Source organism: Microchirus variegatus (genome assembly GCF_963457635.1).
Source record: "Microchirus variegatus genome assembly, chromosome: 9".
NCBI classification, from domain to species: Eukaryota; Metazoa; Chordata; class Actinopteri; order Pleuronectiformes; family Soleidae; genus Microchirus; species Microchirus variegatus.
Genome location: NC_139810.1, coordinates 15090321 through 15109513, shown reverse-complemented (window position 1 = coordinate 15109513; position 19193 = coordinate 15090321). Strand labels below are relative to the sequence as shown.

Genomic DNA, 19193 nt, shown 5'->3' with positions numbered 1-19193 from the left:
TTAATTAGATTAAATGAAACGTACCGTATTGGTCGATGACAGAGAATCCACACAGAGAAGAGACGGTTGGTCTCAACAGAGTCTTTTGTTTAAACCTCAACTAAACAAACTGACTTGACATTTAACTCCCAGACGGATATCTGAGTGTGTTTCCAGTGGCACGATGTGATCTTCATGTTTTTCTTTTATCCTGTCCATCTGCCAAATATATATATATACACACCGTCAGTTTGCAGCGTGGCCTTTCTGTCCCAGCATTCAGGGCAATATTAGGTATCCACAGATTTTGTTATCGGAATTTCGGCAAACACACCAAGAACTGCTGATATGATATGACTCATGACTACGACAGTAGTATTAGTATCGGTTATCGGCCCAAGCACTCGTGACATATGGACAAATCGGTTATCAGCACTATATCGTGCATGAGATAGTGTGTATGACATCACTAAAAGTTATTTTCTCCGACTTGAAAATGCAGACAAACTAAAGAAATGAAGGGACTTCACAGGCTGTTTTTTTTTTTGCCGTGCAGTCACACTCATCATCACTGTGTTGCGTCTTTTGTCAAGGTTGTAGGTTTAAGAGCTTCCTATAGACGACCAGTGTAGAGTCAACCAATGCTTGAGTGAATTGCTAATCAATCACAGAGTCTCTAGAAGGTGAAGACAATGACTCAAGACTGATAAGTGCAAACACTCCTCTCCTTGTTGAAGTGGCAATGAGAGAAGAGGAGGAATGAGGCAGCGCTCTTGTTACAAGCAGAAGACTTTCTTTCCCTCTGTGAAATTCTAGCAGACACTGTTTCAGACCCAAGGCTGTCATTGACCTGCTGTCACTTCCACACTTTGTCTTTTCTTTTTTTTTTCTCCGTTCAGTTTATTCAAGAATAAAGCAGCAATTTGCCAAAGGGATGATGTTTTGCTGCTGAATTAAAGCACAGATTAGACTTCATGTATTCTTCCTCTGAATGTCTGTACTTTTAATAGTGCAGTGAGGGACACAAAGTAGATGTGGTTCAATGCAAATATGTGAATAATATATGTAAAAAAGAAACGGGATGTAAATGGATGTACTTTTTTCCACTGGTTATGACATGATGATTGTTGAAGCCCTTATTTATCGTATTTAACCACAATCTAATCTCTGAACACTAAGAGTTGTATATCAGGGTTATTACTACTATATTACAACAGTATTATAATGATTGTATATCATAATACTTTTGGTTTATTGACAGCCAACATATCTTTAAACCCATTTTGGTGGTGTGTCTGACTTTTTAATACACATGGTGTAATGATAGCGTGAAAACAAATCTATATTATCCTATATGACAGCACTAAGTGCTGTATTAGTGGTCAAAAATTAAAACTATTTCACTGTAGCCAATACAGAAAAGAGAAATTTCAATTGTGAAGATCAAACCCCATTGGCTTTGATGTGCTTATTAGCTGAGGTCTGTTACAACAGTGGATGTGTTTATTGTTTATAGTGTTTTCTGACGAGAAATGCTAACTATTTGTTTCTGCAAATCTGTATGTGTTCAAATAAAGCATCATTAGGCTGATTTCTTATGATATATGAGTGTTTACCTCTTGTCAAATCCTTTGTTTCAGCAATAAGATGAAACACAGTATTTAAAGACATAATATCAGCATTTTGTCTGCGGAGCGGAGTTTAGTTTGTTTAAAGATTGGAACCTGTACTTGCTGACAATATAACCACACAACTTTCATGATGTATTTATGTTTGACCCCAAAAAATCCTCGCAAATCATAAATTTACACTTTGACAGACTTTTGCGCCTCTTTGTTTTTGTTGTTTTATTGATGACCTGTCTTTTCAAAAATATACAAGAAATAAAAGGCAAAATAAAACAATATATTAACTTAAATTTATGTTTGTTTGTTTGTTTTACAATTTACCCTGCAAAGCGGATCACTACACCATGACTAAATGTGTTTGTGGTTCACCTTGACAGTCACTTTGGAATCCTGAAGTCACAATAAAATCAACAACTTCTAAATAGTCAAGTCTTCCCTTTTTGCCCCCCATTTCTTTTCTTTTTTTAATATTACAATAATTAGTGTGTCATGTCAAAACACTGGAATAATGAGACTTGAAATGGCACCAAGAATCAGAAGCCGAAGAACCTGGAGTGGTTTCACGAAAATGTAAAATCACGGTAAAAAAAAAATAAGCAACAGTCGTGGAGAGAAAATCCCACCTGAATCACCTTAAAAAAAATGCTTGATCAATACACGATAGTCAGCTGAGCTTTGTCTCACGGTGTTTGGCTTTGTGAAGTCACATCACTGTCCTGTGCGCACAAATCAGGTCCTCGTCGTGGACGGATCTCCACATCCTGAGAAGTTCATCTGGGCTCAGTTTGTGCACCACGATGAGGTTTTTATATAAGCAGGGCTCGCTGTTCATGCGGCTCACCCGGCGCCTGGTGATGCCGAAGGTCCTAAAGCCCGGGTGCGTCTGTGGACTCAGGTGAAGACTCTGCAGACACATTCCCAAAAACACGTCATCGATGGGGTATAACTGCTGCTGCTCTGAGGCCACGAACAGCTGCCTGGTCATCTGTGAGGACATCAGGAACCCCCCACCGCCGACATACGGCGGATACGGCTTGTCATAAAGCTCTTTGGGAATGTAATACTTGCTCTGGCGGTTTCGGATCGGGGTCGCCATGGTGATGGTGTCCCCCACAAACATGTCCTCCACGTTGTCCTCCTCCACTTCGAAGCTGATGAGCTCCAGCAGGTTGATGGTGTTCACAAATATGTCGTCGTCTCCCTTGAATACGAACTGGACATTGGGGCAATAGATGTGGAACCACTTGAGAAAGTTGACCTCTTTCAGCGTCAGGTTGAAGAAGGTGTCCATGAAATCCCACTGCAGAATGTCCCCGTAGATGTGGTCCTCGAACTCGATCAGTTTCTGGAGGTTCTTGTTGTCCTTACCAGTCGTGGCTCTTCCCAAAAGAAACAAAGTTTTGATTATTTTCCCGTCTATGGTTTGCTCCTTGCCCCAGGTTTTACGCACAGCCTCCCGCCGGTCGTGCTGCTCGATGACGGACTTGACCACAATGAGGAGGTGCGCGTCTCCGCCTGCGCATTTCTCCGGGTGGTTGATGAGCATTGGAAAGTATCTGCAGTGTCTGTGCAGTACAAACTGGTGAAACCTCGAGTCCAGGCGCCGGAACCAGTCCTTAGTCCTGATCGACGCGTCCTCGCTGCAGTTGAGAACCTGCGCGTCCCATGAAGCCGGTGTCCCGTTGGAAACCCGGTGCGCATCCAAATCGGTGTTACGCACGGGAGAGGCTGAGCTGACCGGGTCACTTTTCTCCGCGCCCTGTTTGAATGAAAAGCACTCGGGGCCACACCAGTCATTGCTCCTCGCCTGCTTCGCTCCAACCCCGTCTTTCTCCGCCAGCTTCAGTTTGTGGATCATGAGAAAAGAAGCAAAGACCAGAGACACACTGAGCAGTGACTTCAGCAGACCCAGCCGCTTTCTCCGAAAACAGTAATCCATGTCAGCTGTGAGCTGTCAGCGCGGCGCCCTCTGTGTCCTCAGATGCTGGAACCTCTGTCTTCATACTGTTCCACAGCTCCGAGTTTGAGCGGAGCAGCGCTGCACCTCCACCACAGTGTCTCTGCGCATTCTGTCCTGCGTCCTGCGCGTCCTTCTCTACATCAACGCGCTGACACCCGAGTGGCCCCGGGGCCTCTTTTCCATATTACGGCACGCTAAGTATGACTCGTTTCCCCCGGCTATGTCTTCACAGAGTGTGTGTGCGTAAATATGCTTCAGGACAAACCCACAACACCAACATACACGTGGCCCTAATCCTCTTCATGTGTATTACACACACATCAACTGCATTATTGATATTTAGGACGTTTGACTTTTTTGTGGGGTAGCAAATGTAAAACATGATTTACATGTTAGTCACATGACATCAGCGACATACGACATACAAATACTGGATGCGCCAAATTCATTTATAAAACAACACACATACACACACCGCAAACACATAACACACAGACATTGTGAACTATAACACATTAAGCATGATCAACAAAGCAGTAAAACAGGCAGTAAAGTTTACAGCCTGTGATTAGTGAATAATTCATTATTATGTTTAAGTGTTGTGTACCAATACTGAATATTCGGTCAACTTATTCCTAATTAATTTCACACGTCACACTTTAAATATAACCTGGACTAAAGCTTATACATAACAAATACTAAAACCTGAGCTGTTTTATTATATATATTATATATATATATTAAGTGAAACAAAACGACAGTACTGATATCCCATGGAAACCACATCAAGGAAGTTAAAGAAAAACGTCACGTTTGTGAGAAGAGCAAGGAAGACACATGGCGCAATCTTGTGGACAATTTGCGTAAATACACTCTCCCACTCACCCCATGAAAAAACACTCGATTGAAACTAAACTCGACGACGTCAGCAGAGGACGTAAAGCGGAACAAGCAAAGTTCACCTTCAAAATAAATGTCTTTACTTGCAGCGATGAAAACATGTCATAAATGTGTTTTTATTTTTCCTCTTATTTTTACGTTTTGTTGTTTCTGCACGAGATAAAAGGCATCATAGTCCTCGTCTCAAAAACAAACGAAGAAAGGAATACTAAATGAAACATAACAAGTATATGAATACAACACCAATCAATCAAAAATAACAGGGGAAAAATGAACACAGGAAAACGATTTCTTGTTGTTGAGATGAATAATGTATTTAAATTAGCAAATAATAATTAAAGAGCATTTAAAAATAATCACGAAAGTGCTTTATAGGTAGAGGTGCAGTTTAACTTTATTACCTTATTTTTCCCTGTGTGTTCTGAGTAATAATAATACAATGACAGCAGCAGCACAGTGACAGTATATCATGTGTTTATTCACGGTATGTAACAGTATATGTGACGGTTTGTTCACGGCATGTGATAGTATTTGTAAGTTTGAGGGCAGGGCGACCGTAAACGCTCCCTGACCTCCGTGTGAACCCGAGCAGCAGCAGCAACAACAGCAACAGGAAATACAGCAAAGCGGCTTCGCCAGAGCTAACGACGCCACACATCATGGACATAACCGTGTTTGAGTGGAGATAACTGGGCCGAGTTTGCCGTTTAAACTCACCATGGACCATAAAGTCGAAACTTTATCGCAGGAGTCACCAAAAAAAGTGAAGAAATACTCCCGGCAATTTGCACACGAGGTAAGCGTTGAGCTGAGCTAGACGTTGTTAGCATTGTTAGCTTGTGTTTACTTTGTGTCCCTTTATTGATAATTTAGAACTGTTGCAGGTCGTAGCTGAACATGAACATTTAATCGTATGGACAGTCAGGGGGCGCTAATCTCTACATAACATGACCAAAGTGACGAAGCACATTCGCCGATACCACAAGTAAAATCGATTTATTTAGGGATTATTATAGGGACACCCGCTGTTGTGAAAACCAGTAAATTTACGTATACTCTTTTAATGACTTCAATTCCGCGCAATATAAGAAGTTATAAAATACTGTACTGTAGCGTTTTCTGGACGGAATTTCAGAATTTGAAGACTGACTTGAGTTGTGCTAAGTTTGTAACGTGTATCGACAACTTTTTAGGGAAGAGTTTGGCGAGGGGAGGATTAACAGGGGCGTAGCGGGGATTCCAGACAGCGGGGGGCTGCGCACAGCCCTGACAGGTTTCAGACTATGGACCAATTCAATCTTAACCCTCAAACTCAACCCTTAATCTTAACTGGCCCTCAAAACCAAGTGTTGAGGGTTATTTTGTCACTTAGAAATGGGACACCCCTTAAATGCTGATACGTCTTCAGACTGCGGGGGGCAGAATAACGCAAAAGCTGCGTCCAGTCTGTCAACTCCAAAAAAGAAGAAGAAGAACACATTTACGTCACGATTATTTATTTATTATTTTATTTCGGTCAAGTTATTAGGTTGTCAGTTAGTAATAAGATGATACTCATACAAATACCACAACCACGGACATATTCAGCTGACAGTTACCGCACACCACGGCTTATTGAAAAGTAAACTATAGAAAACGATCGCGTGTGCGCACCGGCTGACTTTTGACAAAAGCCCGTAAAATAAAAATAAATGTTACGCAACAATGACGTCAGTAATCCATAATATGGGCCTTAACTAAGATAATACAATGGTTTTCATAATTTTTATATCTCTATTAACAAAGAAATACTTAATTTATTTAAAACGCACTCGCTTCACTGCTTTTGACGCCATCTTTCTTATGTGAAAACACGCAATGCATTCTGGGTAGCCCTTGCTCCCAAGGGTGGTCTCGGAAAATCTCAATATTGAGGGCGATACAGTCCTTAAACTTGGCCCTCAACTTAATTTTTCTGAGAATCGGGACAGCACTTGCACTAGTGGGAGCGCACATTTTTGAGATTGAGGGTTAAGATTGAGGGTTAAGCAAGGAATTGGAATTCACCCTATGTTCATGCTCCCCCTCCATTTCTGTAATTTCAGATTAAAATGATTTGCGTCCTCAGGAAGATTTCAGCTCTCTATCAGAAGTAATCTGTTCAATATCAACACATGCAAATATCTGTAGCATGTGACTGTTCAGCTGCCACTGTAAACAGGAGGCTGATTACAGAGCATGGCTTTATACAAGACAAGGAGGTGAAACTCAACCAAGCAATTAGACCAGGTACAGAAGCCTATGTTATGGTACTCCACTTAAATAAGACAACATTTTTTTATTTTCTCTTAATTTATCGACAAGATGACATTAATGAAACGGTCTGACACGCAACAAGCTCAAACAATCCTGATTTAGAAGACCAGCAAACTATTTACACTTACTTGTCCAACAGTAACCGGTCACCCTCGGTCCAGTATCACTCGTGTGAAAGCCTTTCATTTCAACTATTTCCCAACTCTACCATAAGGGATTGAAAAACCACATTGTTGCTTTGCAGATGTCAGGTCAACTGGACAGCTCATCTTCCAGAAAAAGGAAGAGCAGCTCTGCAGTTAAAAACTCCAGAAAGGTTTGTGTTAGTGCTGCTGTCTGTAACTGTAATGTTCACATATGCCTGTGCATTGTACGGTTGAGTAAATGCAAAGAATCAATGATTATATCTCAGTAATTTTGTTAAGTACAACATCATCCTCACCTTTGTTAATTAACATTATGTCCCAGGCTTCTGCTACCAAGAGGAGCTACATGAAAAAATCAAAGACGCACATGACAACAGAGAGCACTTCATTAGTCGGTGGTTACAGCAAAGCAGCCATTCCGCTGAGGAGAAACTCTGGCATCAGCTGTGAATGTTACCAGTACACGGGCCGAAGAAGATGCTCGGCATCACCGGAGCCTGAAGGACAAGAGGGCAAAGAGAACGAGCTGAGGACGAGGCTGGACCTGGACAGCTGCAGCACGACTGACATCCAGGACAAACCAGCTTGTGAGGAGATGGATTATGAAGAAACTAGCAAGCACCTTTTCCCAGATGATGACAGCAATCAAATTCTTCCTGTCGAGCAGTTCTTTGGAAATTTGGATATTGTACAGGTGAGATGTTTAAGGCTAAATTAAGGCACATCCTGTGACTGAAATTAAGTTAAGTCAAGAAATAGTTGCGGTCATTTGATCTCTCTGAAAACCAGCTCGAGGCAGGGTTTGCATGTATTTTCCAGGTATTGCATATGTTCTACCAGTGTTATATTTTGGCAGAATTGTAAAAGTTGACTTTTCTAATTGTTTGTGTAAAATGACACAAAAAAAACCCCCAGAACAGAAGCACAAATTGACAATGAGATATTTTGGTCAGCTGCTGTTCGTGTTAAACAAAGGATACATATACATGTAAAGAGAGAATGCCACAATAACAGGAAGTGCAGCACTTCTTAACTGAAATATGAAAATCTCAAGGACTTATCCCCACTACATGACATCTGACAACTCAACGTGTATGACTTGTGTCCTATGGTTGAACATTATGACATTAACTGGAGAATGGACTTTTTATGTGTATTCCAGGACTTTCCTCAGGGATCGTCAGCCTCTTCTGTCCAGAAGGAGAACAGGAGGCGACATTTTTATGCACCAGAGGACAGCGATGAAGACGAGGTGGGCTTCAGCACTACACCACAGAACTTCACGGGAGACATTTAGTGAACTGAACTGATGACTGCGGTGGACTCAAAAGTAATGTCGGGGGAGGACATAAACCCTTCAGCACTTAAAACGGCGGCCAAATGAAACCATCCAGACTCTTTATCTAACCAATCCTTGTCACATTATGTGGGAGGATTCCACGGCACCATGTGCTGAAATGATTTGTGATTAGAGCCTAACTACATTGTCCATCATTTGAAATGTCCGTCCATTTGCACAAGAAATGTCAAATTGCTCTCTATACAGATACACTCGGTTGAGCACTAAATGTTTTCAATTATTTGTAGAAAAAGACCCAATGCAGTTGTATTTGTTTGATTATTTATTGCTAAATTTGGGCTCACACCACTGAGGGTGTGTTGAAGGCACTTTAGATGAGTCCATGTTAGGATTGGGCCGATCCCATACTCGTAATCCAACAGTCAGTCCAGTACTGTTGAAAATCACAGTACTGTATATCAGAGAAAGAAAAAAAGTCAAATCCAATACGATCTGAAAACTCTTATAATGACGTAAATGCTACGTGCTGTAAAGAGACACTGTCACATCTGCACTCATCTTCTACACAGATGGAGCATTATGTTACTGAAATGGCTGCTTATAGCTAGGTGGTAAATGCATTAACAGCTAAGTTGCTTAAAGGGGCAAAATGTAGAATTAGTAAATGCATCAATGTTTTTTAATCTCACAGTTGTTGCAAGCCCCTTAAAGTGCGAGCATCGAGACGAGGCTGCAGGTCAGTTGTGGCCACAGTCGTCACTGTCAAGAACTGTTTCTGGAACGTACGTTTAGGAAAGTTGGACTGATACCAGCATTGTATTTTAGGTATCAGAACCATCCATATTCCATGTAACGTCCTGCGTCATTATTTAATTGAAAATTACAGATTGAACTTAATAATTATTTCTCACAAATCTGCATCTTAAAAGCAGTTGAATGTCAAACTCATGTGGATTAAAGCAGCATAACAAGATGTTTCAGTCTGTTAACGGAATGAGGGAAGAGAGAACAAGCCAAATTAAAAGGTTTAAAAAAGTCATAATTTATTAACACATTCATTCTCAAAGTTGAATGTTAAGTCTTTCGTTCTGTTCTGTTTAAGGCTCATTATTCAACTGTTATTATCCTCCTTAATGTATCTTTGTGTGCGCAGTTTCTTTTTTGGCAGCTTCTTAGCACAAATACATCCGTCTATATAATATATACATATCATTGCAGCTAATTATCTGACCTGTGCTATGTGAATTATCTGGCTAATATTTGCAACAATGACAAAGTTACATACAAAAACGCATTATATAAAAATCAAATCAAATGAATCAGAGGTTTACAGTAACTGCAATAGAGATGTCTGATACAGATTTTGTATATATATTATCCTGGTATCTATATTTTTACTGTCATTTATGCAAAAGTGATTTTCATATTCGTCTATGCAACTTTTTGACTGAGCAAAATGCCTTGCACAGTAAGCAGTCATTGTAATCAGATTGTGCCATTTTACATCACTGTGCCAACATAAAGAACAAATAAATGTTTTTCATGATTTCAAGTCGGTGTAATTCCTCCTGTGTGCAGAGTTCTTGTTCAGACGCAGATCGTTATACTGAGTTTAGGAAAAGGAGTCTTACAATACAGGCCTGAGAATTAATCTTTGAAACACATACCATACCTCCATACCCCAATCAGTTATAACTAATTCACATTAATTACAAACACTTCTCAAACGCTAGAATATTTACATTAAGCGCATCTTTTTTCCCTTGACCCTTTGATTTCTCTTGCCAGTGTTTGTGGCCTGTCTGAAAATCTTTTTGGTGTCACACTGCAGGTTGTGAGCTCCTTTTTTGTGGCACACGATGTGAACAAGCCTCAGGTTTTCAGTTGTGAACAGCAGGCCGTAGAAGTAGGTCAAGTTGACATCTGCGATCTTGTGATTTTGTAGAGCTTCCAGCAGAGTGGGAATGATTGTCCTTTTCTTCTCGATCCTGGACACAAGACCAGGAAGAAATGTCATTTGTTTCAACACTGGCTCCTACGTGGCATGAAAACATTAATTATCGATGAACTGCTGACTTCTTCGTGATTAACACAAAATTAACACAAATATTTGGATATCGCCATTCTAATTCACGTTGAATGGCCACATATATATGATGATATAGGATCAGGCACTGAATTGACACAAATCTTGAATGGGATTTGTGTCCTCACAGCTCTGGATTGAAAAAATCTACTAATGAAGTAGTGTGGCTTGATGCCTCTTCCACGATACAGTTCTAGCACGACTCTGCTCGACTCTACTTGTTTTTTTGTGTGATAGTACCTGGTATCTGGTGTTTTTCTTTTTTCAATACCTGCTCAGACGTCAACAGACGGCCGACCACTGACCGAGTGTCGTCACTGGAAGATTCATGAGCGCGACTTAAAAATTCTGGAAATTTCGGACTTATATTTCCTTTACCAAGGAGGAGGTACAATGCAGTAATGGAAAACAAACGTGTCGAGCCAAGAAGTCGTGCAGGAACTACAGAGTGGAAAATACTATCCAAGTGTCCAACCTGTGGTCCAGATTCCACGTGCTGAAGACAATCCTGCTCTCTCTGCTGCCATAGGGGTTGATGGAGTGGAGAGACTGACACATGTCCTGGTCAAATGCTCCCTAGAGGCAACAGGGATGTTCACAATATGGGGTCATGGTCTTTTTTCAAATGATGCATCAGTTATGGTTGACGTTGTAGTGATGTATCTTACATTCATGCAGTTCTGGTAAGTATGTGTTTATGCGTGTGCTACCTGGCAGGTGAACCATCCCTCCTGAGTGCAGAGGCGATTCTGCTCCTTTTCAGTCCTGTCAAAGTAACAGCCGTTGTACTTGGCTGCTTTCAGCATGTCTGCCAGACACTTTGACATTTCCAAGAACTCTGCCCTGTCTTTAGCTTTCTGAATGGTTTTGGTGGCATCGTCCATCTGAGAACACACACACACAAAAATGGCCGTAGGAGATGAAACCTGACTCCTGATTCAGTGTTAGACCTGAGGGGGCCGTGTTTCTGTTGGTTTTTGAGTTTGACTAACCTCCTTCATGTAACCTCGTATCCTGCTTTCACAGTTGAACTTCATGTAGGCAGACTTCGTCTTGAAGCGAGCGTCGATGCCTGGAATGAAACCGAGCTTGTTATTATCATGCTCCGTTTGCAGGTTAAATTAGGTCTTGCAGTGTATAACCATATTATAAATTAGAAAATCTTAGAAATATTTACAATAACAGGCATGATTTTAAAACAATATTAGATGCAGGATCTCTGTGGTGGACAAGTTCCAGTTGAAAAACTATTAAGACACTGCCCACGGTTGTTGTAGTGGTTAGCGCTTTTGCTTTTGCAGCAAGAAGACTCGGTTTCCCTGGGTTCGAGCCCCAGTTGGAACAAATTCAGGCCCCGGTTGGAACAAGGGCCTTTCTGCAAAGAGTTTGCGGGTTCTCCCTGTGTGTGCATGGGTTTTCTCCAGCTTCTCCGTACTTCCTTCCACAGTCCAAATCCATGCAGAATTGGGTATTAGGTGATTCTAAATTGACCGTAGGTCTGAGAGTGTGAGTGAATGGTTGTTTGTCTCTATATGTGACCCTGTGATGGACTGGCGAACTGTCCAGGGTGTACCCCGCCTATCGCCCTATGTCAGCTGAGATAGGCACAGCACCCCCCGCGACCTTCCGGTGGAGGATAAAGATGGATGGTTCAGTGATGGAGCAGGCTGTTTTTCAAGTGTGGGTTAAATTCCACGACTATACATACATACAGACGCTTAATCCCAAACTGGTCCTGGTAGCTGTAAATAGGTATGACAGATGTGTGACAGAAAAAGCAATGGAAAGTGCGATAAAAATACAGACCATTTATACATATTCAAGTCCTACAGGATTTTGTCTCTTGTGTTTGAACTCTCCCATTTGTCGTGAAGCCAGCAGCCACCCTGCATTTCCTTTCATCTGCTGTAATAATTCTGCACTGCAATGTGATTGGAAGCATGATATACCATGGATGAAAAAAAAAAAAAACTTTTAGAAGATAAACTCTTGCAATTTCACTGAATAGCAAATCATTCAGACTCTACCGATTGAGTCAGAGCTGGACAAGAGAATAACTAGAGGTCAATATTATTAATACAAAAGCTGATATTATAGTTTTACATAACAAGGCTGAATCACATCACTCCTTGTTTCCTTTATCTCTGTTTGCTTTATTATTCATAAGCCTGTTTGCAACATGAGGCCGATTACAGCCGGTAACAGCTCCCCACTTCTCAGACTACAAAACCAAATGTTTCAGGCTCGAATCCCCAAAGCTGTGCTAATGGTCCCTGAAGAGCGCAGCGTCCATTACACCTCACAGCGTGAAAAGCATCTGTTGCAACAAACAAGTGACTGAGATTTTATTATTTATTTTCATTTCACGGAGCCTTTCTGTAATAAGACCATCAATATAAAGTGTTGACACCAGAGGAAAGCCAGTGTCAATATAGTCACAACGGTTTAACCTTTTGGGAGCGTTAAATGCTCATTTTCATGGCCATCTGCTATGTGGATTATGAGTTAAAAATGAACACATGCTGCCACAAATGCAGGAGGACCATCAAAAAGTAGAAAAACATATTGTAACATTAATTAAAATTAAATTGCTACAACATAGCATTAGACGACAATGTTGTCTTGTTTTGAATAAAAAAACAATGTCAATATTATTTGGTCATTGTGGCAGCAACACCACACCATGAACCATGCAGCGGAGACCTTGTACCTTTAAACCACTCCTCGTCCTCCTCTCTGTTCTCCACCTCAGACCTGTCCTTCAGATTCAGCAGCAGGTCGGTCAGCATTTTCCGTCTCTTTGGAGACTGTGTGTCCGACAGGAGCTCCTTCGCTGCTTTTATGAGGCCGTCGGTGTGTTGGTCTGAGCTCAGTAAATGACTGATGTCACAAACGACTGAAATGAGAAGCACGTGATGTAAAACACATACAGTTTGTTTTCTTCAAAATGTGTTTGAGTGTTATTTCTCTTACTCCCGCTCCACGTCTGCTCTCTGGAGAGAAGAACCAGTTCCGTGTGGTCTGGCAGAGTAAGGAAGAATTCCTCCGTCACTTTTGTTCCATCAGAATACAAACATACATGTGCACCTGCATCTGGCAACTGGAACATGGAGAACATGGAGAATAGAGGTGAAACGATTAATCGATGAATCGATTATTAATCAATTACTAAATTAATCGGCAACTAGTTTGATAATCGGTAATTGGTTTGAAGCTTTTTTCATGATTAAAACAAGATTTCTGATTCTTTTAGCTTCTTAAATGTGAATGTTTTCTTCGTTTGTTTTGCTCCACATAACAAAGAAATCAATAAAACTGAATCATTTTGGTTTGTGGACAAAACAAGACATTCAAGAACATCGTCATTTCCAGGTTTGACGAACACTGATCAACGTTTTTAACATTTTCTGACATTTTATGGACCAACCGATTCATCGATTAATCGAGAAAATAATCGACAGATTAATCGATTACGAAAAATAATCGTTAGTTGCAGCTCTAATGGAGAACATGATAGGGCACTGGAATACACTGCTTGGACAAAATGTACAGCTAATCTGGATAATCTGCATAAAAACAGATAAACCATGTTGCTTTTGTCTTTATTCAAAAGACAATCGGTGTTGACATTACAAAACATTTAATTTGCTGTTAAAAAAGAATTATTATTATAATTATTAGATGACTCAAAGGCCAAACCCTTTCTGTAAAGTGAACTGTATGAATTGCCTGGGATTAGGGATTAATCTGCCGATTATTTTCTCTATTAATAGAGCGCTTGCTTGGTCCATAAAATGTAATCTCAGACAGAAAAAGTTGAAAAATGTCGATCAGTGTTTGTCAAACCTAGAAATGAAACACTGAAAAATCAGGAATTAAATTTTGTTTTAATTATTAAAAAAACAAAACACTCAAAACCAATGAATCAATTGTTAAAATAGTTAATTAATTTAGTCATCGATTAGTCCAATAATGGTTGAAGCCCTTCAATGGCTGACTGTAATTGACTATACCTCATTTATTATACTGTTGGCTGGGAGTGCAGTGTTAGTTATTATTTTCAATATTGCTAATTCAATTGTAGATATTTTCTTAAATGTACATACCATACCAATTCACACTTGACCTCTAACCATAACAGACTGATCAAAGTCCATAAGACTGGGCTTTGATCACCTCATAGTCAGTGTTTATACCAGAGAAGCTCCCTAAGAGGCAAAGGAGCACACACAGTGAGTAAACTCAGTCACTGCTGTGTGTAGATAAACTGGTCTTATCGTATGTGAGGACTCGGACATGTCAGAGAAATGTTAGCGTGTCTCCGGTGTGAGAACGACAGATACGGACCGACAGCAGAATATAATCTAATCCGCCAGAGCAGCGTCTTTATCCAGTATATACAGTTAAGTCTATAAACATTAGCTAACAACGTGTAATAGTTCCCTTTGTTCATCAGTTTACAGTTTATTTTCCTCCGCAGAGCATATACAGGAACGAACGATACACTGGTTTAAAAACAAAAAACAAACACACGGAATCACCTTGAAAGTCTTGCAGCCTTTTTTGAGCAACTCTTTGAGATCTTTCGCCGCTATCCCATATTTTCTGGTGTCATTACAAGTCCTGATTTTCACTGGTTTACTTTTCCTGAAGAACCCAAACATTGTTTCGTACCTGCCGCTTCTTCTTCCTCATGAAGCTGACGATAGGCGGCGACGTGTTGCTGCCCCCCGGTGGTCGCCGCCAATCTTATTCTTCTCCTCATTTTCAGACCGCCTAGAGATGATTTAGTGCATTGCTGCCTCCAGCCGGTTTCACAACGCCATTGCATTTTTTTTGCCAGATTAGACCCATAGATTTATAGTTCCAATGAATAATAATTAATACAATAAATATGTATATAGTATAATACGGACCCTAAATACAAATCCGTATCACCACCTAGTGATTCCTTCCGTGGGCCATAACCTACATATTTAAATCAAATTCAAACTGCTGCTCATAGTCAGACAAACTGCCATTGTATAATTTTACATTCTATAACACGTTAAATCAAATACATAATATTATATGACATTACATCGCATTATTTATAAGAACTTATTAGACAGTTATCATAACTTGCAGACCAGCATGGCAACGCGGAGGCGTGAACGTTACATTACCATAGCAACTGATGCAGCACGGCGGAAAATACCAAATGAAGGGTCCAGATGGAAAAGGCGACCGTTGCGATATCGTATTAACGAGCTCCGTCTCGCAGTAAAACGTTCCATGGTAATATTTTTGTCATATATTGACTTATTCCATGTGCGTTGCTGTATTTTTTATTAACTACCCTCAATAAAAGCTCGGGTGTAGTGGAGAAACCTCTTCGTACAGAATAGTAGAGTCCGATTTCAATATGGCGGCCGCGAGTAAGAAACATGAAAATCTAAGCTGGTGGAAAAAAGATAACATTCTATGCCAAATTCGCTTTTTCGCTAAATGTCTGAGTAGTTTGAGATGCTAAGTCTACATTTCCACACACGGTGGCCTTGTGTGCTTCATTTATTATATTACTGTTTCACCATTTTCCGCTGTGTATGGTCGTTATCACCTACATTTGTCAGCCATCCTTTATTGGGGGAAAATGTTGATTTTTTTTTTCCGTTTTATTCCACAGAAACTGCAAGGTTAGTACTCAGGACGTGAACTCGGTACTGAATGAAAAGAAATAGACGGACACGCAACCACGACGACGAGAGAACTCGGCGTTCTCAACTGTGTTTTCTTTGGACTTTATCTCCCCCAAGTAACCCAAGAACATGGTGAAAAGTGAAGATATGTCCACGACGGCGGACGACTGGAGGGAAGTGTTTGATAAAAACCGGGTTCTTCCTCCACCCAGCCAGACAGTCCGCCTGGCCGTGGACAGCCACCTCACCCAGTCCCACGGCTTCCAGCTCAGCCTCAGACGGCTCACTGCAGCTCACCTGCCGCAGGTGAGAACTCGCAGAATCATGAGTCTTCTCCTCAATTCGGCTATGAAATAATCCGCCACACTTCACCCAAACCTGCATACCTCTCTCACGCTTTATGACAACTGTCTCCAAATGAACTCAAGATGTTGATGCTACCTCACAGATGTGTTGGGAGGTTAGTTTAATGTAGTAATCCAGGACAAGTATTAACCAACTAAGAACTAACATTCTTCACATCTTCTCCTCATAGTCACTGGAGACAGCAGAGGTGGAACAAGACTTGACCTACCAGCTGCGTGTGACACTGTTTGATCAAAATCGTCAGCACTTCTTTGGGAAAACGTGGAAGAGCCGACCACAGAGGATGAAAAACAACAAGATATCCCTCAATGAGGTAGCTTCACTATGACAGACATTCCACTGTTGGCTGTTCTACATGACACACACTTGTCCCCTGCTGAGATTCACTGGTCAAATTTGTAGACTCAACATCAAACTTGTGATGTTGATTTCATAAGCAGTGGATTGGTGATAATATAATAAGCTCTGTGCCCATTCAAGCATAAACAACATTAATTTAACATTGTCATTATTGAATTAAAATCAGCGCAAAAGCTGCACCACTCACAGCCAAATAAGCACTGATTGCAAGTAATTGAGTTCACTCGCATCTTACAAGTCCCTCATCCTAAGTGTTCCAGTCCATTTGCTCACGCTGCAAATTGAATAACCTGAAATTATGAAGTTGTGTAGTCTAAGAACCGAGTATAAACTGATCTTATCTTCCCTTAAATTTCTACGACATTTGGAGTTTTAAATGTCAGACTCACCTTATCACCTTCATCTGCACTGTGTGCATATGCGTTAGTTAGTTAATGATCTGTCATCATTGACAAAAAAACCCACATTGGGGCAAAGTAACATGGGTAAATATTCTTTATTATGATAGATGTGATTTCACACTGCTGTGTCAATGTATAAGGCACGACACTACATTTTCTGGAGGATTAAAATAGATGCCATTAATGGAAAGAACAAGCAGACAGCCATAAAGCAGTCCTGTGCTCTGCGCGCAGGCTTTGCAGCGTTGCAAATCAGTGCCCATAATGATATAATATGTTACGGTATATTAAGAGAAAAGCTGTCATTGTGTAAATCATACAGAAGAAACTGTGGCAGTGGAAAATAAAGGAGCAACCTTCACCAACCTGTAGCATAGTAGCTGCTAAACGTGTCAGACGGAGGCCACAGCTTGAATGGCATACACTGTCACAATGACACGGTCAAATTACTGTATGGCAGTCTGGCCAAAAGCAAACATGAAGGTAGTGGAAGGAGCACAGTGTGTTTTATCAAATATTTCATGAGTAACCTCTGTCCCCATCCTTGCACTCACTATAGCCAAACAGCATCCCTACTTCTCTGCTTCTTGTATTATTTCACACATCAAAGAGGTTGAACTCTGAATGAAGTCAAGGAACTTGGCAACTGAAAGTGAACATCTCTTGGTTTCATATAGAAATGAAAGGTCTGATCAGATTGAACTACAGTATAAAGTGTGGTCTTGCAGCTAAGACACGTGTGAGCATTTATATGTTGTGTGGGACCTTTTATTTTGTCCATTTTTAATTGTGCTGGTCAAGTGCTGTTTCTAGCTTCATTGTCCTGGTGCAGTTGTACTTGGATTTGTATTTCTGGAGCTGGAAAACAATGACACACCATCCTGTTTCTGTGTTTCTGTTGTTGCTGTTACAGTGATATGCGGGCAATCTCAGTGCTGTCTCAGATTGTGGTGAAAAGATACAGTATGATTGAAAAGTTTTGATTGACTTCAAGCAACCATCACATACCATTTAAAGCTGCAGCATATAACGTTTGTTGTTTGTTGGATATGTTGTTATTCTGCCTCTGGTTTGTACGGTGGCCCTGAGGTGCAAAATAAAAGCACAAAACACAAATGCAAATCAAAAAACACAAACGCAAGTTGAGGCTACAGTCCTCACTGCAGGGTCGAATCCCGCATCGAGCAGAAAACACAAAAACATGAACTCGAAACGCAAATAAAAAACGCAAACACAATTGCAGAAAACACAAAAACATTAACTTGCAATGGAAACGCACATCAAAAAACGAAAACGCAAATATAAAATAACGGAAATACAAAAGCAGAAAACATTAACTCAGAAGAGGTATGTATTGTAATTTCCGTTTCGAGTTAAAGTGTTTGTGTTTTCTGCTTTTGTCTTTCCATTTTTTGATTTGCATTTCCATTTTGAGTTTCCGTTTTTGTGTTGTGAGTTAATGTTTTTGTGTTTTCTGTCTTGACGTTAAACAAATCACTTCCTGTGTGCAGTGTGGTTATTTTGCGACACACGATCTCTTACTATTCTGCCTCCTTGGATGCATTCACAGCTGTAACTCAATTCTCCCCTCATCCACTCAAGTGAACAATAACAAAGTTCAGCCCACTTGTCACAGTCATTACAGGTTTAAGTATAACAATCGACAGGTTCAACATCCCTGCTGAGAACCAGTGGCAGCTTGTTAGCAGCAGATGCAACATCTGCAAGAAGCCTGATGAATTCAAAGTAGACTATTTGACATCAGTCTCTTTAAACATCACAACTGAGTTGTATGGAGCCTTTGGCGACTGCCACATTCTGCAGCACTCACTGAGGCAGGCAGCCAGGCATATACCTCCAGTATATTAGTATATATATCCAGTATATTTGGCCAGTTTCACAAAGAATCATGGCACTTCCAATGCTCTGTTCAAGGCTGAGGAGGTTTAAACGTTGATGCTGTTTGAATTGCTTGTGTCCCATTGAGCTTTATTTTAGTTTAGTGTGTAATGTAGTTCCTATGGTTGCAGAATTACTTGAATTGACAGGATAGCGATTGATAAGTTTTATTTGTTATTTCAAATCAGCACTTGA

The 19193-nt window shown here is 40.6% G+C and overlaps 4 protein-coding genes across 4 annotated transcripts in view; 2 read left to right on the top strand and 2 right to left on the bottom strand.

Moving 5' to 3' along the window:
- Positions 1-2310: 2310 nt before the first annotated feature.
- b3gnt7l (UDP-GlcNAc:betaGal beta-1,3-N-acetylglucosaminyltransferase 7, like) lies at positions 2311-3546 on the bottom strand (the record flags this gene model as incomplete). Its single annotated transcript, XM_083895426.1, has 1 exon — positions 2311-3546. The coding sequence occupies one exon, from the start codon at positions 3544-3546 to the stop codon at positions 2311-2313; it is 1236 nt and encodes a 411-aa protein (XP_083751552.1).
- A 1567-nt stretch (positions 3547-5113) lies between these two features.
- Positions 5114-9732, top strand: cUnh1orf174 (chromosome Un C1orf174 homolog). Its single transcript, XM_083895252.1, has 4 exons — positions 5114-5263; positions 7007-7078; positions 7231-7602; positions 8071-9732. The coding sequence occupies exons 1-4, from the start codon at positions 5186-5188 to the stop codon at positions 8203-8205; spliced, it is 657 nt and encodes a 218-aa protein (XP_083751378.1). The 5' UTR covers positions 5114-5185; the 3' UTR covers positions 8206-9732.
- Positions 9733-9946: 214 nt separating this feature from the next.
- dffb (DNA fragmentation factor, beta polypeptide (caspase-activated DNase)) lies at positions 9947-14958 on the bottom strand (the record flags this gene model as incomplete). Its single annotated transcript, XM_083895425.1, has 7 exons — positions 9947-10196; positions 10770-10870; positions 11005-11178; positions 11287-11366; positions 13005-13190; positions 13268-13394; positions 14836-14958. The coding sequence occupies 7 exons, from the start codon at positions 14956-14958 to the stop codon at positions 9947-9949; spliced, it is 1041 nt and encodes a 346-aa protein (XP_083751551.1).
- A 1143-nt stretch (positions 14959-16101) lies between these two features.
- nphp4 (nephronophthisis 4) overlaps positions 16102-19193 on the top strand; it is a gene marked incomplete at both ends in the record, with an annotated part of 153099 nt that continues 150007 nt past the window's right edge. The window contains 2 exons of the mRNA XM_083895597.1: positions 16102-16278; positions 16508-16651. Of these exons, the coding sequence (XP_083751723.1) occupies positions 16102-16278; positions 16508-16651 (321 nt within the window). The remainder of the gene's footprint in view (positions 16279-16507; positions 16652-19193) is intronic.

Coding starts and splice junctions, on each gene's coding strand:
- cUnh1orf174 (XM_083895252.1), top strand. CDS start 5,186: ATGGACCATAAAGTCGAAACTTTATCGCAGGAGTCACCAAAAAAAGTG. Junction 5,264..7,006: donor CCCGGCAATTTGCACACGAG/GTAAGCGTTGAG, acceptor GTTGCTTTGCAG/ATGTCAGGTCAACTGGACAG. Junction 7,079..7,230: donor CAGTTAAAAACTCCAGAAAG/GTTTGTGTTAGT, acceptor ATTATGTCCCAG/GCTTCTGCTACCAAGAGGAG.